Source organism: Oryctolagus cuniculus, chromosome 4, assembly GCF_964237555.1.
Source record: "Oryctolagus cuniculus chromosome 4, mOryCun1.1, whole genome shotgun sequence".
Lineage (NCBI taxonomy): Eukaryota > Metazoa > Chordata > Mammalia > Lagomorpha > Leporidae > Oryctolagus > Oryctolagus cuniculus.
In genome coordinates this window covers 80,453,545-80,478,484 of record NC_091435.1, presented here as the reverse complement: position 1 = coordinate 80,478,484, position 24,940 = coordinate 80,453,545, and the positions used below count along the sequence as shown (strand labels likewise).

Here is a 24,940-nt window from a genome sequence, read left to right as displayed (position 1 = left end):
CCCAAGCACTTGGGCCATCTTCCAGTGCTTTCCCAAAGCCTTCAGCAGGGAGCTGATTCAGAAATGGAGCAGCTAGGACACGAACCAGTGCCCATATGGGATTCCAGTGCTGCAGGTGGCAGCTTTACCCACTACGTCACAATGCTGCCCCCTAGAAGTTACAGTAAGGGAAAATCATACCTTGAGAAAGAAGACATCAAATAATCTGTCTTGGAGGCCCAGGGTATCCTGCATGAGTATAAAATTCCCAGACTCAGGAATGAGGACGACTCTGCTCAAAGTTTCCTCTGGGCTCTGACAGCAGAGAGAAGGTCTGATCCTGTTTGCCCTAGCTTCTGGGATGCTACCTGAGATTTACCCCATTTCTGTGACTGTCTTGCAGAAACTCTCCTGAAACAGCTGGTGGAATCAATACACCACCAATCATGCTGATGGTAGGCAGGGACAGGGCATCTGCAGTGAGCACCACTTCAGCAGCCAGTCAAGGAGACGAGGGCCTCTGCTTACCTCCTCAGTGTGTGCTGCTTCTGGGAGCTGCTTCTGGAGGCTGCTAGTGTAGGGTGCAGGGTGTCAGCAGGGGAACCCTGGAAGTCCCAGTGCCTGGGCCACGGTGGAGCACAACTAACCTTCTAACCAGATCTCTTCACCAAGTTGTTCAGGGAAAGTGGCAAATCAAACAATGGGGTAGAGAACTAGACGGCTCACTGAGGAACAGGTGACAGGAGTACACCGGGAGCTAAGGATCATCTGCTTAATGAGGCACCAGCTTTGCCACCACACAACTCTGGTCCTACAGGTGCAGGCAGGACTGAGAATGCAGGATAATGTGCAAGAATCATGTGGAGAAGGCCTGCCTTGGGGCCCGGACAGTATTTCATATCTCCATACTATTTGCTACAAGTAGACAGAAACTAGAAAAGGGAGGCAGGACAAGCCATCTGCACCACAGTCTGCCCCAGGACCGTTTCAGGACCCAGGTCTCCCTTAAAGCTTCATGAGCTGAATTCTCAGTTCAGAATTTGAGGCAAAAGAAAGGTCCCTAGAGTCCTGAAGAAAAAACTATTCCACTGACCCATTTCTGTGGGGATTTTCATGCCGTTCTTGGGCTGCAGGATCTCAAATTTTCCCAAACCTTTGTCCATCACCTGATCTGTGTTATCCTGCTTTCTACTTCTCACTGCTATTCTGAAAGCATTGGAAGTTCTCTGCTGATAGCCCCAAACCAGACCACACCTGTTTTCTTAAACCACCAGAAATCAGTAGTGCGAAGGAAAAGTGTTAAAGACACATTAGCACCTGCTTTAAGCTTTCTAATTGGTACAATCAGAAGTAGTGAAAAGAACATTGGAGGAGGTAATGCCTTACAGAGAAATGAGCCGCTCTCTAGGGAATGCAGTGTTACGGATGAAGAATGAACATTGCTCGCATAAGCAGTTCTCAATCTTGTCTTTCATAATGGGGAGGTCTCCAGCATGGCTGGATGTCCAAAAGGCAGGAGAAGAGTTGGGAAAGCTCCCTTGGCCCATCATGTGCCTCTCTGATTCAGCGGCCACCAAACCTCCTCAGGATCTATGCTAATTCATCCAAAGATGTGTTTTGCTTTGTTTTATGGAAGACACCCGCTGCTCCTTTCATAAGTCATTATTTATCCAAAAAGTTGCTGTCTTTTCTACCCATTTAACAACCCCTTCTTTTGCCTCTGCACTTCTGACCTGGGAAGTCAGGGCCAGGTGGCCTATCTTAAATCTACCCTTCAATTCCTCCCATTAAAGTGGGGAAGTTCAAAGTTCCCCTAGTGGCCGTAATGCACAGCCATGGGGCAGTGTATTAAAGGTAGGGTTGTAGAGATCCGTTTGCCCATTTCCACACCTGGAAACTACCACTTGGTCATTCCCCACCCTCAAGTGTGCCAGAAGCAAACCCAACTTTGCCCCAGCCAGGGTCTCAGGGAAGTCCCAACTGGAAACCAAGTGAGGGAACTTGCTATGTCCAGCACTTTAGAATCCACTACCCAATCCCACCCAAATGAGGCTGACTGCAAATGCAAGAAGCAGGGATGTGGCCCTTTCTCTTGTTCTCCCCTGAAAAAGATGTGGCATAAATAGCACAGACTCAGGCACCAAAGTTATGGCCAGCATTTTCAAATGTGGCCACAAGGTGACAGCTCCAAGGACTGAAAATCACCCTGCAGGACCTCTGCAGCCACATACTAACTTGTCTTCAATGCTCCTCTTAAACAAAACACATTTTAAAAATAAAATATGCTTAGAAAGGACAAAGATGTGGAATCTTGTAGATAAAGAGCACGCCACAGAGGATTCCAGGGATGGCATGGTGACAGCAAGCCTGGGGCGAAAGCATAGCCTTCCAAAGGATGAACCCTCTCAGAGGATCCAGCTTGGGTTTGTCAAGCAGCAAGGTCATCCTTCAGCATCCCAGACTCTGAAACACAACTTCTTTCACCAAAGGAAGAAATCCCCTTGCTGCCTGAGAGCGGCCTGGGGGCACAGCAATCAGAAGGAGCCACGTTTAGACAAGACGAGACAATAATGGGAACTCTAAGGGCTAGAACCATTGCTCCGAGAAGTCTGGCACTGGCTAGACTGACAGGGAGGGTGGCAGAGGGGTGGGGTCAGGTGGAGGTGAGATGGAATTGACAGATCTATTTTAGGACAGCAGCTTCCTGTCCTATTTCCCATCCTCCCTCACATAGCTGTTACCCTTTCCTTCTGGTCCACTCAGTACATGAAGCAGAAATGAAATGGAAACCAATGCAACCAAGGAAAAGAACAAACTCCCCACATAGCACCCCCACCTTCCTTGGTCCACCTTGAACAAACCAGAGCCACCTTACTCTGGCCTTCTGCATTCACTCCTTCTTCCTCCCAGCATCTGGCTGGGTGAAAAGCAACTCATCTTCTAACTTTAAAAAAGATGTGCCATTGTGATCGCTGCTCATACATGTGTGGAGATCAAAAGTCCACACAGCATAGACCATAACCTGTCCAAGCCCGTGCCTTGGCCATCCTTACATGATCTAAGAGAAAGAGCAGAAAGCTGATGGGCCCCCCAGAGGGCTGCAATGGTGCAACTGCAAACACTCCTGGCTGGGAGACTGCCCATAACCTGGCCAGGAGCCACAGCAGTAACTTTCCTGGGCTCTGCCCACTCCCATTGTCATTACCACTCCTCCTCCTCTTACCACATCCCACCTCTTCCAGCTCTAACAAGGATTCCCCACTCTCCAGCTGGGCTCTGGTTTCCGGGTGGAGCAGGTGGGATCCCCCTTAACAAAGCACACGTTTCCTCCAGGAAGTAGCCCTCCATGTGGCCTGTATATTCCTTTCCTCCCCTCCTCCTCTTTCTTTTACCTTACAAAGTCAAAACTTCCTTGAAAGCCCAGAACTCTTTGCCCACAGCTCACACAGGCACATACACGAACATCCCCACCTACACAGACAATCCACTCCTTGCACGAGGTCACTCTCCAAGCCACGCCCACTGAGCTTGACAAACAGGGCAGGAGCTCCATTTCCTGCAGGGCAGGCAGGCCTCGCCCTGCAGGCAGCCTGCCTTCTCCTTGACACCTGGCCAGGGTGGCCCAGGCAAAGGGAACTGCTGAGGTCCTCATTGGTTAAGTGGAGAAAACAATCCTGTGACAGCTCAGGCATCAGTGGGAACCTGGGAGCAGGGGGAGGTCAAGAAGAGCCAGGATGAAGACCCCAATGGTGGGGATAGGAGTATGTTCAGGCCGGCGCCGTGGCTCAATTTGCTAATCCTCCGCCTACAGCGCCAGCACCCCAGGTTCTAGTCCTGGTCGGGGCGCCGGATTCTGTCCCGGTTGCCCCTCTTCCAGGCCAGCTCTCTGCTGTGGCTCGGGAAGGCAGTGGAGGATGGCCCAAGTGCTTGGGCCCTGCACCTGCATGGGAGACCAGGAGAAGCACCTGGCTCCTGGCTTTGGATCCGCGTGGCGCGCTGGCTGCAGTGTGCCAGCCATAGCGGCCATTGGGGGAGTGAACCAAAGGAAAAAAGAAGATGTTTCTCTCTGTCTCTCTCTCTCTCTCTCACTGTCTAACTCTGCCTGTCAATAAATAAATAAATAATTTTTTATAAAGGGAGTATGTTCAGAACTTGAAACTGAATGGGATGGGTCAGCACCAGGGGTCTCTGGCTACTTGTACAAAGTCAAAATAAAATGGGCTTTGTGCAGATACCTCAGAGGCTGAGAGCTCATGTGTAGGCAGAAGCATCCCTCTGCTCCTGAGGCCAGGGGCCCTGAGCCTGTGCGTGCTGCCATGGAGACCCTGCAGGCCTACAGGCTCTACTCATGCAAAGGGCAATGTGAGGTTGCAGTGAGCCTGGCCCCAGCAACACCATTAGGTAGCTGGGGGGCCCAAGGCACATCATCACATCCCTCAGGACAGGACTCTGCCCTTTTTAAAGGGAGGCAGTTGACCTCTACAACCCTTCTGTGCCTTAAGTTCCAAGATTCTAACTCCTCTACAATCCAGGGCAGATTTTGCCTCCCATTAAGTATCTCTGATTTAGTCCACTACATAGTATGCCTGCTTGACTGCTACCTTGGTTTTGTCTTGTGGATACTGGAACTTCAGCAAGACCTCAAGCCTTCCTGAAGGTAAGAACTGGGTCTTCCCACCTCCATTAGTCAGCAAGTTCAGAGGTAGCCTGAAAAAGCCAAAGGATCCAGTTGGTATGCATGTGAGACCAACCAGGTATGTCCAGAGAATTAAATCTGGACCAACTTTCATTGTCCTAAGGAACGCTCCATCAGGGTCAGAGCTTGGTCAGAGTGACCAAAGGCTTGCCTCATCCTAAGTGCAAAACAAGGAGTTTCCCTCAGCAAATGAGTTTGAAGTCTGAATTCCCTGCAAAGGAAAACAGTCCACAGCCGGGAGCTGGAGAACATTGTCTTCCTGTACCAGGAACTAGGGATGGGCATGTCACAGCACCAGGTTCAGACCTTGTCTCAGGCACCAGGCCAAGACCTGCATGTGAATTACTAGCGATGGGAACAGATAAAATTCCAGCTGAGGACAGAACAGCCTGAGAGATGAAAGGGAGAAAAACATACCAGCTTTAGAGTTTTTGAGTGGTTCTCAAACCCATGGCTGGTTGTTATGTGAACTAGAACAAGTAGGGGCTGGGGAGAGGAGGAAGAGCTGAGACAAAAGGGAAAAAGGACCAGGGTCATAAAGACACGGGCTTGGGTTACGTCAGTAAATTCTCCAGAAACACATTAGTCTTTGCTGAGTCACTGCGGCTGACACAGCGCTCCCGTCTGAGTTCCGGGAGAACTGGCTGTCATACATGCCCAATTTAGAAATGAACACACAGCCTTGGTGAGATGGTCCACTGTTGGCTTGCTCCCATGCCCCTGCATTCTTCAGCCGCCAGCTGAGGGCTCAACCTCCCTCCCTAAAAAAAGTCAGTCCACCCACCCTTGAGGGACAGCCCCCAAGTAGGACTGTAGACTCCCTGAAAAAGATCCAGCTCTGGCCCCAGGGACTTCATGTCTGAAAGGGAGACCCTGGCATTGGCCCCAAGGAGCCTGGGTGGTGAGGCCCTGCCTTGCTCCCTGGGGAGCTACCAGTCTACTAGAACTCAGCCGATTCACAAGGTGGTACTGCACAACCTCAGAGGGAGGAAGCCAGATTCCCAGTTCTTCCTCTAAAGGGCTTACTGCTTATCAGAGATCTTGTCCAACAGGTACAACCGATCCCCACCAGATGAAGAGTTCTGTAGACTCAAAAGCCTTTTTTCAAATTTTGTTTAAATTATTTGTTCTGCCTGGGAAATGTCAGATTTTTAAGAAAGACATTCTGAAGAAAGCTTTTTTCTCCAAAGCAATCCAAGAAGAGCTGAGAAGGGGTAGAGAAGGCAGGGGGGAGGCATTCCCCTTTCAGTAAAAGCGACAGTGGTAGATTGGTTCAGGAATTATCAACAGCCAGTGAGCATATTCACCAGTTATACTCTCAGCAACAAAAAGCCCTAGGTAGTGATGTTTCTCTTATTCTCATCTTCTGTGTTCTGAGAAAGAATATAGAGTTTGGAAAGAGAAGGTTTGAAAAGACAGATTAGGACTTTTATCTTCAATGTCTGTGGCTGATGGAAATGGTGAGGGAGACAGTGGGAGTTCCAAGACTTAGGTATACGTGGACACTACAACTTCAAATCTACATAAGACTGAAGACAAACAGATGGGAAGGGTGTTTTTTGTTTTCATTTTTTAAAAATATTTGATTTTATAAAAGAAGGTTAAGAGTTGTTATGGACACACCACAATATTTGGGCATTTTGTTTTTCCCCAAAGTAGCATCAACTGGACATCATTACATGCCTAGGTATAACATGTTCACAAACATTATTTTACTTAATATTTATCACAGTTCTCTGAGAAAGACAGTATTAAATCCATTTTGTAGGTGAGGAAAATCATTGCTTACTACATACTTAAATGTCAGTGTTTCAATAATAATAATAATTATAAAAACTTAAAGCCTGGAGACAGGCATTGTGGTGCAGCAGGTTAAACTTGGGACATCTGCATCCCATATCAGAGTGCCGGCTCTAGTCCCAGCCACTCTGCTACCAACCCAGTTTCTTGCTAATGCATCCTGAGAGGCATTGGATGATAGCTTAAATTCTTGGGACCCTGCCACCTACATGGGAGACCCAGATGGAGTTCTGAGATCCTGGCTTCAGCCTGGCCTAGCCCTTGCTGGTGTGAACATTTAGAGAATGAACCAGCAGATGGAAGATATCTGTGTGTGTGTGTGTGTGTGTGTGTGTGTATCTGTGTGTCTATGTGTTTATGTGGTATGTGACATTCTTCCATTCAAGTAGATGAAAATAAACTTAAAAAAAATCAATGCTTGGAAAAACCAAGATTTAATGAGGGGAAAACAAAATATTACCATTTTGAGCCTCTGACAAAACTCATCTAGTTGTTCCTGGGCAGCCTAGCTCAGGTAGTCTACTAGTTGGTGGCAGGGTTCCTAAATTGCCAGAAGGGTATACAATGAAGGCAGTCACTACAAAACTGAAGTGGCATAACATGAAGTGTCAGTATCTAAAACGTTATGTGTCTGAAAAATAAACACAACCCCAAGTACTATTGAAAGGCATACAATAAGACCTAACCAAGCTTAGGTGAGGAAAGAAACACAAAAAATGCTGGAAATGATCATATAATGGGAGGAGAAGGAGCACACTAAGTGCTGGAACACACTAAGTGAAAAAACATCCATTTTCCCCAATGCTAGTCTATCTCTCCAGCATTTATATTCAAGGAACTCCCGTATATATATCTAACATTCCAGCCAAATTAATCCCAGTTACATTTAGATCACCCTGATTACCTACATGAACTTCAGAAAAACCTGAATGCATTGTATCGTATTTCACCTGACATATTGAATTTTACCCAATCAAGGTAACACATTCAACTTCCTAATAAGTCTGCTCTCAGTAAGCCACAGAATCCAGCAGCCTAAAAGAGAAATTCAATAACTACACCCAAGCTTTAGAAGCTCATTCATAGCTGCTGTCCAGAGACAAACTTCCAAAAGGCCTAACTTGCTTAGAGGAAAGGCAGATAAGGACTATAATTCAACTTTGCAAGAAGGAGGTTAACAAACGCTTGGAGCCAAGCCAGGGACTGACTGCACAGCTGAACAAGGAGCTGAAACATGTATAGAAGCAAAACTGAAGATTCAACAAAGCTGAAAAACAACCAAACACTTTCTAGATTTCATATCAGAACTGGACACTAATGTGTAGTTCTTGTTAAGGGGCCACATTACTTTAGGGAAATATTCACAGAAGAATCCTAGCCTGTGGGGCATGGTGGCACAGCAGGTTAAACTGTCTCTTAGGGTGCCCATATCCCATACCAGAGTACCTGGGATCAAGCCCTGCCACTGCTTCTGACACAGCTTCCTGCTAATGTGCACCCTGGGAGGCAACAGATAATGGCTCAAGTACTTGGGTCCCTGCCACTTGGGTCCCATGTTTATGGGAAACATGATGGAGGTTTTGGCTTCCTGCTTCAGTTTGGCCTAGTTCCAGGTGTTGAGCTTTTGGGGAATGAACTAGCAAGTGTAAGGTCTCTCTCTCTCTCTCTCTTTCTCTCTCTCTCCCCTCTCTCTCTCCCGTCTCTCTCTCTTTCTCTCTCTCTCTCTCTCTCTCTCTGTCTCTCTTTTGCTCTGCCTTTTGAATAATAAGTAAAAATAAATACATAGCAGCTGGCATGGTGACTTAAGGCATCACCTGCAATATTGGCATCCCATCAGAGTGCTAGTTCAAGTCCCAACTGTTCCACTTCCAATCCAGCTCCCAGCTAATGCGCCTGGGAAAGCATTAGAAGTTGTCCCAAGTACTCGGGCCCCTGCCATCCACATTGGAGACCCAGATGGAGTTTCAGGCTCCTTGCTTCAGCCTGGCCTAGCCCTGCAGCCACTGGGGGCAGATCTCTCTCTCTCTCTCTCTCTCTCTCTCTCTCTCTGTCTTTCCCTTTCTCTCTAGTTCTGCCTTTCAAAAAACAATTTAATCTTTTTTTAAAAAATAGAAATAAATATATAAACTTTTTTTAAAAAGACATTTAAAAAAAACCAAAAGAATCCTAGTGGGAGAGCAGGCCTTGTAATCAATTCCTTTAGTCTTTCCAAAGCCAGTATCAGCCTTAGGTGCATAATACATGGCCCTAATTTAGGGCTTCTGGATGATGTTAATAACAATGTTTGCACAGTGGTTCCTGAGAAATGGTGAATAAACAAACCTAAATTGGGAGAAATATAAAGCACTGGAAATCTAAGACAAGTCATACTTGGGGCATAAATTGGGATATTTGGAAAGCGAGGTGATTTATTTCACATGACTTAAAAAAAGTCCACAAATGCCACAAATCTACAAATCTATCCCAAAGAAACCACTTAAGATGTAGACAATGGTTTATACACAAAGATGTTTATTGAGGGTTATTTATAACAGTGAAGTTCTGGAAATTACTAGGTTGTCTAATGGTAGGGTTAATTAAAATATGATGCATCCCAAGACACACTGTTATACATGAAAAGTCTTTAGTGCTTTGAAAATATCCTTATGGTATAATGCTAAGTGGAAAAAGACAAAAAGCAAAATTGAACAAATAATATGATTCAATTCTGTTTTTAAAGGATTTTTAAAAAGAGACAGGAATGAAATACATCAATATGATTATTATTTCTAGGTAATAGAGCTGCAAATACTTTACAAGAAATTTATTATACTTTTCTGCACTTATCTTCCACAAAATATGTATTTTCTGGGGCCAACGCTGTGGCCTAGTGGGTAAAGCCACCACCTGCAGTGACAGCATCCCATATAGGTGCCAGTTGGAGTCCCGGCTGCTCCACTTCCCATCCAACTCTCTGCTATGGCCTGGGAAAGCAATAGAAGATGGCCCAAGTCTGTGAGCCCCTGCACCCTCATGGGAGACCCAGAAGAGGCTCCTGGCTTCAGATTGGCACAGCTCTGGCCATTGTGGCCAATTGGGGAGTGAACCAGCAGATGGAAGACTCCCCCTTCACCCACCCCCACCTCTCCTTCTTTCTCTGTGTAACTCTAACTTTCAAATAAATAAATCTTTAAAAAATGTATTTTCTAATTTGAAATATAGGCCAAGACTAATAGACACATTTTCATTCAGTATTTATCACAAGCCTACTGTTATGGACCTTATGGCTATTACTGCTAAAACTTTTAGATATAATCCTAAATTTAAGCATAACCCTAACACTACACAAAGCAGTATGAAGAACAATGAAGGACAAATGATAAAAACAACATCCCTACTTTCAAGGGAAGGCAACTTCCACTTGTCATCAGCCCCTGCAGTGCACTAAGACCTTGGCTGGAATCCTTATATGCAGTATCCCATGTAATTCTCACTACTGATAACATTTGGTAACCTCTTTATACCTATTCTACAGGTGAAGAAATGTGTCAGAAAGCCTGTAAATTTCTCCTCCCAGAGGAGATTCGTTCTTCCTGGGCTGGAATTCCCTGCATAATTCTCAGGTGTCCGTATTTTTCCTCAAACCCATCCTTCCCCTCTCTGCTAGTCCATGTCCCACTCCCACCAAGTCCATGGCAATGCCCTAGGTCTCCTCTGAGACGACGCATGGAAGACACATGTGAAGGAGAAACAATTCCCTGTGTACCAGGACTCCCTCTGTCCAGGGTTGGGACCTTGATTTATCACCTGTGGTCATTTACTGGTGCCTGGGACAAACAGGGCTGCTTCACAGAGTTACTTCATGGGTTTCCGCCTCTGATTGCCCAGACGATTGTTCTCCAGGGAATCACAAATGCTTGCCCTACCTTTCCTTGAGCCCTTCCCTCTTCTATGACCGCCCCTACTCCTTGTGTCTTGTGTTTTTGGCTTCTTTAATGCTCAGAGTGGTTGCCTTTTGAGGCCCTATCATTCCTGGGCAGCAGCGGTACTGGATGTTTCTCATACTGTGAGTCCACAGCATTGGAAACTGGATCAGAAAGAGTAGCCAGGACGTGAACTGACCTCTGATATGGGATGATTAACCTGCCATTCCACAACACTGGCCCACACATGTGGTTTTCTGTGGCTAGCTGTTTTAAAGTATTGTGATATGCAACAACATAGATATGTGAGTCCACAAGTCAGTCCTAGTTCAGTGCTCATCTGAGGGTGTTACCTCAATCACGTGCATGACAAACTCCCCCAGACCACAGATGGAGAATCTACAGTGCACCTGGTACTGTGTAAGGACTTGACATCCTTCATACCAATCATTAACAAATGGAAAGAATTTCATTTGTTCTTTGATACTGGTGTCAATTAAGATGCCTATTATAAAGTACTGAGAAAATAATCACTACTGATTTTCCTCATGTCAGCTAAAAGAAACTTCTCAAGAGAGAGTTTAGTAAACATTAGCCTATTAATAATGTGGTTATGAGCCTTCAGCAAAAAAGCTAAGCTTCTTTTTCATTCAAATTCATGTTTGAACACATCTATGTTGTTGCACATCACAATATTTCAAAACAGCTAGCCACAGAAAGCCACATGTGTGGGCCAGTGTTGTGGAACAGCAGGTTAACTGTCCCATATCAGAGGCCAGTTTACTTCCTGGCTACTCTTTCTGATCCAGCTTTCTGCTAATGAGCCTGGGAAGCAGCAGATGATGGCTCAGATGCCTGGGTCCCTAACTCCCACATGGGAGTTACAGATGGAGTTCCTGATTCCTGGCTTCAACTTGATTCAGTCATGGCTGTTGTGGGCGTTCAGGGAGTAAACCGCTGGATAAAAGATCACTCTCTCTCTCTTCTATCTTGCTGCCTTTCAAGCAGATGAAAATAATAAACATTTTTTAAAACAAAACTACATATGGTATAATACCATTTTATAAACCTCAAAATCAAGCAAAGCTAAATAATATATTGTTAATAAAAACATGTGCTAAACTAGACCAAAAAAAAGGCAGAAGAATAAACATGAAGCTCAGGATAGTGACTGTCGCTAGGGCAGTCAGGTGGTGGGAGTCTCAGGTGGTGTCTCAGGGTAGAGGTGACGGTCTACTCCTCAAATTAGGGGCGGGGCTCTAGACTGCTCATTTTATTCTCATACTGTCATTATTATTATTATTTCTATTATTAAGCTTCTGAAGGGAATGGACAATTACTGAGTGTCTTCAGCGATATCACTGGATGATATCTTCACAACACCCTCATGAGCTGGACATTCCTTTTTCAAATTCACACTTACAAGAGCGGATTGAGAAATGTTGCACTATATGTCCAAAGTCCCACCCTGTGCTAAGTGTCCTCCACTTAAAAATGCCTCTGAAATCATTCTCCATCGTCTCCCACTCCCTGGTGCTCTGGGAGGCTAATGGGTGCATCCAGTCCATAACAAACCACAAGAAATCAGCTAAGGGGAGGAGGGTGACATGCAGGGAGTCACCTTGAGCTGGTGGCATCTCCTGCTGAAGCCCACGGCCCCTGTCAGTTGCTTCTCACTCAGCTCTCTTCTCTCTTCTCTCTTCTCTCTCTTAAGGGACTATCCCTTGCCTTCCAGAAGTGGTCATGTCTCCCTTCTCTGCTGTTTCAAACCTTTCTGGCTGCCCTGTTCTCTACCCACATCTTTATAAATTGTTCTTGGTGAAAGTCTTCTCAAACAACCCTGGTTGAGCAGCCACGTGTTTCCTGATTGCAAAGTGGTGAAGCTGGGGCCCAAAGCCCAGTGTCTGAAGCTGCCTCTCCACCCTTTCCTGCAACTCAAAGGAAGGTGATTACTAACAATGGTACTTGCCACTGTGATTTGGGTGTTCCTTAGCAGCATAGTAGAATACTATTTGCTCTTCAGAGCTGGTATTACAGACAACTAACAATAGGGGTGCTTAGCTTCTATTACTGAAAAAAGTGTGTTAAAGGTGAAAGCTGTAATAAAAATGATAAACCCTCTCTATATAGGCAACCAAAGAAATTAAAATTGATTCTAAAAGGATAAATGTTAAATCAATGTAAATACAACAATGTAACCTCACTGTACTCACTGGCCCTATTTTCTGGTCCTTCCATCACCTGATTTTTCCCCTTCCTCCTTTAATTGGTGATCCCAGAACAAAAGGCAAGGCACCAACAGCACATTTCAAAGATGGTAACAACAAAACACAGTTTGGATAGCTCAGACCCTCTCTTGCTGAAAATAATAGGAGAAAAACTCTGCAGTTTTCACTTTGTCTTTCTATTAACTGTCTTTCTGGCTCTCTCTCCTTCTTTGCTTATTCATATTTTCTGGTCCTGGTGATGTTCCACAAAGACAGTGCCAGCTATAAGCCTAACTTATCTTTTGCTGAAATCAGTAGAACAAGAGCAAATGTTATCAAATAATAAGCTGCAAATACAAGCACCTTGGTTTGACTGGCATTACAGAATAACCTATCCTAATTTCTTGTCATCTTTTCTCACCAATATGACACCTGCACTCCTTGACAGAACACTCAGCATCTCAGAGGCACAGCGAAGAGCAGACCTAAGTGGCAGATACATCAACTGGTGCCCTTAGGAGCAGCACAAAGATGATTGTGACAAAGCAGGATGGCACTGATGATGTGAAGGAAGAATTTAATGCGATAAAAATAATCCAGGATTTCCTTTCCAGATGTAGTACTTAGAAACTCCTATTTCAAGCATATGGTCAAATCCCAAATTACAATGGGTAGATTATCCATGCTATAGGCTGGGCTTGGGTACTGGCTTGCTCTTAGGCTAAATATTATACATTTTAAAAATACTTATTTATTTGAAAGGCAGAGTACAGAGAGAGAGAGAGAGACAGACAGACAGAGAGGGACATCTTCCATCCTCTGGTTCACTCCTCACATGACCACAATGGCCAGGACTGGACCAGACCAAAGCCAGAAGCTTCATCTGGGTCTCCCATGTGGGTGCAGAGGCGCAAACAATTGGGCCATCTTCCACTGATTTTCTTAGGCCACTATCAGGGAGCTGAATTGGAAGTGGAGTAGCAGGGACAAAAACAGGCACCTATATGGGATGTTGGTGTAACAGGCAGCAACTTTACCCTCTACAGCACAGCTCCAGCCCCTGAATTTTCCACCTTATCTCTTCATGTCTAGGGAATTTCATCAGCTGATCATATCTAAGTATTTCCTTTCTACTCCTTTTACATACGAATACCTGCAAGCAGAGAACACACCAGAAGACAAAAAGGCTAGATAAGTGTAAGATGGATGACAGTCCACAAAGACAATAGGAGAACAGAGCAAGACCCATATCCACGACCTGACACTCAATAAATATTTCTTGAATGACTGAATGGAGTTCCTGGGAGGTTAAATTATAGGACTTTAAAGGTCTCTTCCTATCCTGATATTCTGATTTCTCAGAATAAGATGACAAAGGCCTGGGGAGACTCAGAAGGTGATAATCAAAGTCATCAGGAGCAAGATAAGAGGAAGGGTTCCACCTCAGACAAAGAGGGGTTCCTAAAGAATAACTCAGCATGGGCCTAAACTGTCACACCCTAGCATGGTCCCTATTCTCTGCTAACACCCCCAAATCCCTGCCCAGAGTCCAAGGGGATTCTTATGACTTAAGGGGTAGACAAGATCTCAAGGGAAATCCTTAACTTACTCAGGGAGCCTGAGAAGGAATTATGTATGTTGGTGGGGTGGTAGTGTGAGAAGCAAACATTTGGTACATTTTCAAAGATGATTACTTGTGAGTAGACCACTAGCTGGTACAACTGTTGGGTTACATGCACCTGAAAGTACTTAGGTACACAGGATGTTAGTGGCCAAAACAGCTGAAACAAATGACGGGACGATTGTAACCCATAATTATTCAGCCATTGAGAAACTGGGGGAGGGACCTGTGTGCTAGAAAATAAATAGCTTGCTGCAAACTACCCCAAGTGTGCTGGCCCACCAGGCACCTGGTCTTGCAAAGTAATCAATCAAGTCTTGCTTTTGCTGCACATCGAGTCTAAGTCCATCCTTTGAGCGGACAGGTGAGACTGTTTTTCACAGTGGTAAAACTGTTTTTGAGATCCTGGATTTTATGATAAATGTTCTTTGCAATATCACAGAATCCTAGTGTTGTTCAGGGCCGGAAAGAGTCTTAGAATGATTGAATCTAATCTAGAATGATTGAATCTAATCTAGAATGATTGAACCCTGCTCCCACCCCAGTGCAGGAATTCTTTCTACAGCATCACTGACACAGGGTCACCGGATCTTTCTCTAGAGGCAGAAGTCACTGTTGGACAGCTCCCCGTGGGCAGGTTCTTTCTTCACTTCTGAGTCCTGATCTCTAATTTCTACCCATGGGTAACAGAGACCATGCCTGTTGCCTCCTCCATGGGGCAGCACTCCTAAATCTGAGGTCACGAATCACTTCTCTCCTGCCAGCAAACATTCCTTCAACCACAGGCATACATCCTGTGGGTGCCTCAATGTGCTGGTCCCAGTGGCACTCTCACCGGTCTCTGGATTCTTAAAACGAGGCTGGCAAGTTGAATGCTGCAGAATGGAATGCAGTGGTCCAGATGTGGCCTTCCCTGCACAGAGGACTATTTCTTCCTATTCATTTCTAAATTATCACAACCATTTGTTTCTAGATTGGTACCCCCCAAAAATGGCCACCAAACTGGCTGGTACCTTAGGTCCCAAGGTCCTCTTGCATCACTTGCTTGCTCTTTGTCTGTCTTCCTCTGGCTGGTGCAACTCCTATGCTACCTACCAGTCCAGTCATATCTCATGCTGCCTTTACTGTTACTGATTTAGTCCTAGATAGGAAAATAGCCAAGTTCTCCCTAACTTCTTCACAGTGTCTGTTCCTGCTCACCATGAACCCTTAATTTTCCTGACATTTAGAAGTTCTAAATATTTTTCAAGTAAGCCATGAATAAATGCATGAATATTAAATGTTACTTGCAAACTTGACCACACCAGTCTGTAGTGAAGACTCCATTGCCATTAGAATCTGGCCTGTTAGCATCATTGACCATGACTCAGAATAAACAATTTCTTCTTGTCAGTATCATCTGCCTAATCTATATGTTCATTTTTCATAGTTCTTCTTTTCTCCCAAAGCTATGGTTAGGCTGAAAAGTGGCAAACCCTATCTGACCCATTAAGTTCTTTAGTATTCCCACCCAAGCTAACTGTCGTTAGAACAGTTCTGTTCCAGATTCTAACAGTTGTCACATGTGAGCTTGAAGCCAACAGAATTAGGAAGTGGTTAGTGTACAAGACTAATTGGTGGACTCTGCAGTCGGCCAAGTACTCACACTCCCAGTGACCTTGGGTCCATAGGGAGAAGGCAGCTGATATCACAGATCAGTTCTTCCCCCTGAAGATGACAACAGGACTCTTGCCTGACACCTGCCAGTACCCATGAAGAACCTTCTGTGTTCTCAAGAGCACAGGATGCAATGTTTGTGCCCACCTTCTGAGAGGCAGAGATCCTCTATCTAGTATTTTCTTTCATTGATAATGTATTGTTTCTCCTTCTTCCTCACTTCTTTCCCCAAACCCCTCTTGAGTTTCATTCCCCTTCACTCTACCAGAAATCTTTTCTTTTTAAGTTGCTTCCTATCAGTTTTGTCCCAATCTTCATTTAACAAGTCAGAATGCAGAAAAGTATTCCTGCAATTTTTCCTAAAGAAAAGATGAGCCTTTATTAGCTGCAGGAATGAACATACAAGAAAGAAAAATGTGCCCCTTCACATCTCCTAGGATCCAAATTACCTCTGATTCTGAAAGAACTGAGAGTTCGTGATGGATCCCTCGGAAAAGTTCCTTTGTAAATTGCTTCAGAAAGCGCCCGGCTTTATGCCTGTTAGTAGTGTACTTGGAAATGACACTTTTAAAAACTGCTTAGCCCCTACATGGCTAAATGGCTAAATTACCCAGATCAATCATAGGTTATTTAGTCTGTCTCCTTGCCTCTGAGACAGATAGGAATATTTCTTCTCTACAAAGGTCTCTGGGGGTGGGGGGAGCAAACCTTCTTCTCTTTTGTTCAGTTCATCATCTCATGCACACAAAGTTTAGAAGGTCTTTGGACATAACCCAAATCCCTTTCACTGGAGCTTAAGGCCCTCTATCTTTTTTCTGGTCCCCAGTGGATATCATAAAGAAAAAATAAACCAGACACAATCCAACGTCTGTTTGTTCACAGCCTTTTGCTTGGAGCCCTTTTGGGCTTATCATTCCATTCAGTATCCTCCCAAGCATTTGATGACCACTCTTGAAATCCACTTTACCACCTGCCCATCACCAGCCACCAATCCCTTTATATTTGTCTCCCCTATAGCTCCCTGGAAAGTGTGCTTGCCTCCTTCGACACCTGCCTCAAGAACTTAATCAGCACATTCAAAAATTATCGCAGGTCTCCCGGCAAAGGCAGAGCCAGTTATATAGCTCATCTATGTAATTCAATAATCTTCCTATAAAATGCACACAGACAAGCCAAATGCTATGCAAGCACACAACTCCACTTCTTATCTGCCACAACAAACACTTCACAGGCTTCAGCTCCTTTAAGAGACAGAGCAGCACCCTTGCTGGTCAGAAGCAAGGATCGGGGCAAGAGCCAGGAGGACTGAGTTCCAAGCCAAGTTCCACCACTGATCCCTGCAAAATGTTCAAGTCCCAAATAAGCCCCATTCCCCAAGCAGAACTTGACACATGCTTGCCTAAACTGCTTCAGTGGTCTCTTCTTGGCTCTCACATTCTAGAATTCTTTGGCTGGGCAAAGGCATCTTCCCTCTCATCTCAAAAGATATAAATCATGTTCTTGGCATTTCCCCTCTATCCACTTACAGGGCCAGCATCACCTAGAATGGTTTCTCAATCTTTCATTACTGCCTTCTGACCTGAAGGAAACTTTCTGTTTTTTAAATTTGCATTTATTTTCATTTTATTGGCAGAGAGAGAGAGATGAAGAGAGATCATCCCTCCCTCAAAGGCCTACAACAACCAAGACTTGGCCAGGCTGAGTCTAGGGGCCTGGAACTCTGTATGGGTCTCCCACAAGGGTGGCAGGGTTCCAAGTGGGTTCCAAGGAGTCATCATCTGCTGCCTCCCAGAGTGCCATTAGCAGGAAGCCAGATCAGAAGTGGAAGCCAGGACTTGAACCAGGCATTCTGATAAGGGATGCAAACATCCCAAGCAGCAGGTGATGAAACTGCTGTGTCAAATGCTCCTCCCCCAACCAAAAGAGACTTTTTAGAGCCACCCCCACTGCCAATTGCCTCACTCAGTGAAATTCTAATACCACACAAACACAGCCCACCAATACCATAGATACTTCGGTGGCTAACACAGAAAGCAGTGAGGCTCTTTTGCACCTGCCCAGAACAAGTTTTTACTCCACTTAGGGGCAATATTACCCCCACTGAAAATGTATGACCTATCTTGAGCCAAGGGCCACCACTAGCTGAGTAATTCTAGTGGCGCTATTTACCCCTAACTCCAAGAGCCACAAATTTATTCACAAGCCAGAGGTTTTGAAAATACTCCATTATGGGAGCCAAAGTGGAACTATTTGCTAGGAAATAGCTTCCCATCCCTCCTCCCTGTCTCCTGTTGCACAGTCAGTGCTGGTCACCTTAGCCTGAGACACCACCTCTGCCCACAGCTCCCATTCCATTCACATGAATCCCAGCAGTAACAATGGGAATGATGGGAATTTGGCAAACAATGGGTGGTGATATTCCAGGAATAATTAGAACTCACTCCAAGGGCAGAAACCACCCAGGCCCCTGACAGAGATAGAGGCTGCTTCCAACTCTTGGCATCAGTCCAGCCCCCCTCTCCCTGCAGGCCATTCCCCTTCACCTTACCTTGGCACACTGGCCAAATACGTCACGAGTTTCCGCAGGTCTTCCTGTCTTATTCTGTCATGATTGCTGCGAGCAGGGAAGGTCAGGATGGGTCCCCCTCGCTTATCACGGCCCCCTGCAGGGAGCAAGAAGAGGGAGTTTAAGAAAATCAGCCAGGAAAGTCAGCTGCAGAGGAAAAAGAATTCTGTCTGAATACTGGAAGAACAGGAAGCAATACAGTGCCCAGAGAAATCTGGCCACTTTTTAGGACAAGGCAGGGGGCTGGCCACACATAGCACATGTGACCTTGGACAAGTCTTTTGACTTCACCGATTCCTTCTCCATAAAAGTCAGATGAAAATGCAGTGGGTGCATTTTAGCCCATTACAGGAATGATGGGAGGACACATGGGGAACACTTGGAAAGCAAAGCTCTCTACAAATGGGAGATAACAAAGGAGGTGGTGGTAACTGCTCTTGGTAGAAAACAAGCTGATGGAAAGTACTGTGTCCTCTGGATATTTAATCCCCAATTCCCTTCTCTTTGCAGCTCTCTGTGAGGTGGCAGTGTCTGTGATGAACTGTTGACCATGCTGAGAAGGCTTTAAGGTGTCTGTCCATGTGGGGACAGAAGTGCCGCGAGGTTTTCAGACCCATAGAGAAGACAGTAAGTGTTTTCCACACAGACAAGAGGCCAGCCCAGCCTGCCTGCCTGAGGAGCCACCTGTCACTCCTGCTGGAGGAGCTCATGAATCTCATCAGAAATAAGGATGCTCAAGGTCTTAATCACTGCAAAGCTTAAGTACACGTGCTAGCATTACACATTTTCTAAACATCATGTTTAATAAGGCCAGAAGGGGTGCACCAAAATGGCATTCACTGTTATTAGATGGCTGGGATTTCAGATGGCTGCTTTCCCCTCTCTATTTTCCAGACTTTCTACTCACTAGTTATTATATGATTTCAAAATGTACTCAGTAGTGAACACTATACTAGGAAGCAGAACTGAGTTTCCCAGGAGGATTAGACAGAGATGAAGCTAAGGTGTAGTAACTCTGACCCTCCATGGCACTGGCTATTATTGTACAAAGAACAGCTCTGTGTCATGATTTGAGGCAGCCATTTGACAACCCCTGGGAACCCTCAGCATCTAAGGAGGTAGGAGGGGTCAGCAAAGCCACCACCAATGCCCGAAAAGCAACTTAAAGCTCAGTTATCAGAAGAAGAATCTCTTATAAAGAAGGCAGACCCTCCCAGGACTCCACCCAAGTGTAAGTTCATGAATAATGTTTCCTCTGATTGTGGGTTCCAGAAGCCTTATAGTCAGAGGGGAGACTTGTCAATCAATCAATCCAGGATCCTTCTGAAGAGGAAATAAGGAGGCTGCAAAGAGAAGAGGATCAAAGAAAACCAAGGCCACTGAGAGATTTTGTCCTGATGAAAGTCTGTTTGCTCACCCCTCCTGCCCCAGCCCCATCTGGGCAGATTTGTACAGACTGACCTCAGAATTGGCCCCTGGACTCCAGCTCCAGACCTTGTAAACAACCAGTCCTCATTCTTATACTGATAACTACCCTCATCCCACCTGTCCTGGAAATGGTCCCCATCTCCCCACTGCCTTCTGAAGGAGGAAAATATTAAATAGAAAACTTCCCCAAAGCTGAGATGCCCTCCAACACTCTTACCCTTGCCCATTAGCCTTGACTTCACCATAAACATTTTTACTCTTCAGTGGTTTTTTCCCCACAGCTGTTTGTTTTCTTCCTAAGCTTCCACTGACACCTTACAAGTAGAGCCATGGGAACGTGGGGAGCCAAGCATGGTCTGACCTGCCAAGCCGAGTAGACCTGGAGGACTGGATGACACTGTCCCTCCCCAGCTGGAGTCAGTGCTGACCTTGGAGACACCAATTTCAGAATTGTGGCTGGGAAAGGTTCCAGATGTCTGGAGAAGGTTAGGGATGGCAGGGGAGGAGGAGTGAGATGAGAAAGCCTGGGGAAGAGTCATTATCTTCTTTCAGGAAGTGTGGATAAGGGATCAAGAAGAAGCAGTAGGACTGAGTTATGCATTTTCCAGAAAGGAAAAGACTTGCAAGTCTATAGGAAGAAGAGGAGGGATCAGCAGAGAGGAAGAGAATCATGATGCTGGAAAGGGAAGGGATAATGGATGGAGTGAAGCCTCAGAGCAGATACATGGAGAGGGTTCATCCCACAGGCTGGGGGCTCCCCTTTCCCTGAGACTGGGTGTAGGACCCAAAGAGGGAGAGGAACCAGAGACAAAGTATGTGGAGATTAGTTCAGCCTTTCTGAGGGACACCGCTCCTTAGGGGCAACAGGAGATGAGAGCAGAGATGAAGAATGAGAATCCCCTGCTAGAGTCAGTGTGCATTGTGGAAAAGGATCCCAGAGGGTGGCAGGCCAAGTAGCCAGGATCTGAGAACATGACAGAGACGACAGCATGACCTGCAAAATCACCACCCATATGCTCAAACACTTGCTATTTGCCTACCTGTGCAAGGCTTCAGTGCTAGGAACTACGGGATAGGAGCATAAAGAGTAGAAGGGGGAACAGAGATATTGTTAGATGTTCTAGAAATGGCAGTGTTCCCCTTCTGTGGAGACAGGGCATGGAAGGGCTGGTGGAGGAGATGAGGCCAAAATTGGGAGAAGCTGATGCTTCTTGCCTGGAGTGGAGAGGGAATGATGATAATATTTTGTGGGGTTAGACCCCCTTTAGGGCAAGAAGATTAGGGGCATTGCAGAAAGGACAAGAAAAACAACATGGCAGGAGTTTGGTACATGTAACAATATTTCTCCTAGATTCTAATACATGCATGAACGTGTGCGCACGCGCACGCACACACACACGCACACATACACACACACACACATTCTTAAGGGTAGTGAGATTATTCTGTAGTTTGCGAAATGCCAGATTAAACAAACATAGAGCTCTCTATTGCAGGACCTCCCAAGCCTTAAAAGGTTAATGTGCTTTAACAGATGTTGCAAGTGAGGGCAACAATACACAGCTTTTTCCAAACTTATTTGAGAGTAGAATCTCTTTTTGAAGAGATGTTCTATGGAATGCATCTTGAGAAACGTGGGTCCAGAGTACAAAAGGCTGTACCCCAGTGGCATAGAATTTTCCTGCAGACAGCAGAAAATGAAGTTGGGGAGCTAAAGGAGGCATAGAGGAATCCTCAGGAGGTAGCCAAAAGGAAGATATGTATGCCCACAAAGAAACAGGGGTAGACAGGGCGCTGCATGAAAGGGCTGAACAAAAGGGACAATGAGTGTGATGAGTGGGAGGCTTTAGCAGCACAAAGGGAGCCAGAGAGGCCAGGAGGAGTCCATGGGTTGTGTACCACGGGGCAGGGCAGGGCTGGAAGAATGGAGGCTCAGTCTCAGATCCTGTGTCACACACGTGCACGTGCCCACGTGCCGAAGCTGTTGACCTGCCCTGGGTGAGTACACGCTGCTGGTCCTATGGCAGCATGGCTTTCATTTCACCTGGCAATCCGAGGGGAGAACAGAGGAGGGCAGCTCCATCAAAGTTCAGTTTTTCTCCTCACCACCCTCTCAGCAGTGTTTTCTTCTCTGAAAGAAATGCAGCTGGTATATTGCATTCTTTAATTCTGAGTTTCTTCATTTTATTTCTGTTTTTGTCTTTTGAAAGCTCAGGATATAAGGGGTTGTTTTTGGATTGTTTCTGGGGTTTTTTTTAGATGCAGCCCATCATTATCTCCCTGGCAGCCTCAGTGTCTTTCCCCAGCATGGAAGGGCAATGTTCCCCAACCCCCAAAGCTCCTGGCACCCCAGGTGCACCCAGTTGAGGCTTCCTGGGCTCATATCAGCACATGAAAATGGCTGCACACCCTTGACCTCAGATCCTGTGTCACACATGTGCACGTGCTCACGTGCCGAAGCTGTTGACCTGCCCTGGGTGAGTCCACACTGCTGGTCCTATGACAGCATGGCTTTCATTTCACTCTGGACACTTCCTCCCTGCCTCATCCCTGGTTTCTCTCCAAGAACAAAGCTCTTGTGTGCTTCATTAGGAACCATTCCCTACCACTTGGAAGGGCTTTCCTAGAGCTGACTCAGCTGTACCTCTGGGCTCCAGCTAAATTCACATAGGGAAAAATAAAACATGAACCATCAAACAAGGGTCTCGGTGTCAGAGTGTGCTTAGTCTGTCCTCACGTGCCCCAAATTGATGCGGAATAGAAGGGTGCTCAGAAGGGATGTATCTAATTCAGATAGGCTTCATGGAGGAGGCAGAATGGAAACTGTCTCAGCAAGGAGAGGAGAGACTCAAACTAGCAGAGTGTATGGGGAAGGCATGCAAGGGAGGAAACATCAGGCATATGTGAAACGGGAGGAAGGGCAGTAAACCCAGGGGACAGGAAGGGTACCAGGTGATCAGACTAAAAAAAGGAGGAAAGATCTGAGTGGACTCCCTGGAGTCCTGTGGGTCATTTCCCTGGAGCCAAGCACTGAGAAGCAGAAGTCAGAGGCCTTGCTGTGTCCAGTGTTTTGCAGGAGGTCTTCCCTCCGCTCAGCAAGCACCCAGAATGCAAGCTTACACAGGCTTGGAGGCTGGTCTCACCTATGCCCCCCTGTATTGAAAGTGGTGCTATTGATGCTGCCAAGGGTTTGGTCATCCTGGGCATCAACTTCTTCACTGATAGGAGGCTCAGTACCCAACAAGAGCTTCAGCTGCTAGCACCAATGGGGATAGGCAGCTTCCTGGTCACTTTTGTCTAATAGCAACAGTAATAATGAAACTCTACTTCTACTACTATGACTTATAGTACAGATAGCACTTCAGACCTTAACAAAGGCTTCACATACGCCTATTGCCTGCCTGTCCTAACCACACCTGTACTCCCTCACTGCCCTCTGAGGAGGTGGGAGACAAACGTTACTTTACCTCCCTTCCCTGAAGTCCTCCCACTGCAGCCTGGTGCCCTTCTCCCCATCTCACCATTTTGGCAGTCACCCATCAGCTGGGCCAGAAGTGTCCATGGTGTGAACCCCTGCACCATGGAACTGTACTGGCCATACTGGTTGCTGTTCTACCACTTCACTGCAACTCTTTGTAGACACCACCCAGAAGTGAAGGCTCAGCTCAAAAGGCGTGGGCGCCTGGGTGTTTCTCCAGAGGCAACCCCTGAATACTCATGTTGCCTTTATCCCAGCCCCTATTTCAGGACCTGCCAGAGATGCTGAAGCAGGAAGCCAATCTGTAATTTGTCAATAAAAATAAAATAATAACTATGAACATTAGCAATAAAGGAAGTGAGATTAAAATGAAATAAAAAATAAGTCAGTAGAGCCCTATTCTGGGCTTCAGAATGACTCTGGGACACCTTATTGTTTGAGGGTTGCCCTAGCATCTCTCTCCAGACAATCACTTGCTTCAATTATAACGAGACACCACACCCTTTCTTAAAGGGCCAAAGATATCTTTGGCTCATGGGCCATCTACTTAGTTACAGTGAGAAAGCAGCCATCAACAGCATGTGATGTAGGCTGAATGGCCCCCAAATTAGGTCCTAATCCCAAAACCACAAATGTTACTTTATATGGAAAAAAAATGTAAATATGATTAATTTAACCACCTTGGGCTAGAGAGACTGCTTTAGATTAGCCAGGTAGGCCTTAAATGCAGTTATAGATGTGCTTAAGAGAGTGACACAGGGAGATCTGACACAGCCAGAGGAGAAGGCAACATTCACAGAGGCACAGAAGGAAATGATGCAGCCACAAGCCAAGAAATGTCAGCTGGTGGGACAAGGAGCAGATCTCCCTTACAGACTTGGGTGGTCACAAAGCCCCTGCGCATACTTTGATTCCAGCCCTGTAAAACTTATTTTTGGCTTTCAAAACTATGAGGGAATAAATTTCTGTTATATGGAACAAGTTTGTGGCCATTTGTTGTGGCACCATAGGAAATGCATATACTACCTAAATACACATGACTACATTGCAATAAAACTTTATTTACATAAACCAGGGGCTGTTCCAAATGCTGCGTATTTCAAACCCCTGAATTAGACACAAGAAGTCCAGGTGTGCATGACGAGGTTGGGGGAGAAGTCAGGGACAATATTTGCAAGTCATTATTTAGGAAAAAAAAAATCCACCTAAATATAAACACTCACTTGAGTTTCCTTTGCCAGCAGAGATAAGGAGTCATTGAATAACATTTTAATCGCTTGTCCGTGACCTACATGAGACCTTGGGGAACATGTGAGGTGGCCAGACTCTTGCAGCTGGAGCATCTCTCACAGGGCCTCGGTGGCTCCTGTCCCACCAAGGAGGGCGAGGGAGGGAGTATTTGGGAGGTGGGTGTGAGGAGGACGTGAAGATTCCACCTGTGGTTGCAAACGTCCTCCAGCACCTCCAGCTGGGACGGAATTCTCCTTCCTCCTCTGCCTGCCTCTGCAGAAAGGAAGCAGCCACTCCAAGACAAACATCCACCTCCATTGTTTGCTCACTAACCCAAGGCAGTGAATGTCTGGACACACATGCACCCTAAAAACTCC

The 24,940-nt window shown here is 45.9% G+C and overlaps 1 protein-coding gene across 32 annotated transcripts in view; it reads right to left on the bottom strand.

Moving 5' to 3' along the window:
• KALRN (kalirin RhoGEF kinase) overlaps positions 1-24,940 on the bottom strand; it is a 783,799-nt gene that overhangs the window by 494,263 nt on the left and 264,596 nt on the right. For all 32 annotated transcript variants that reach the window (XM_051859217.2, XM_051859218.2, XM_051859219.2 and 29 more), the window contains one exon: positions 18,410-18,524. In XM_051859217.2, the coding sequence (XP_051715177.2) occupies positions 18,410-18,524 (115 nt within the window). The remainder of the gene's footprint in view (positions 1-18,409; positions 18,525-24,940) is intronic.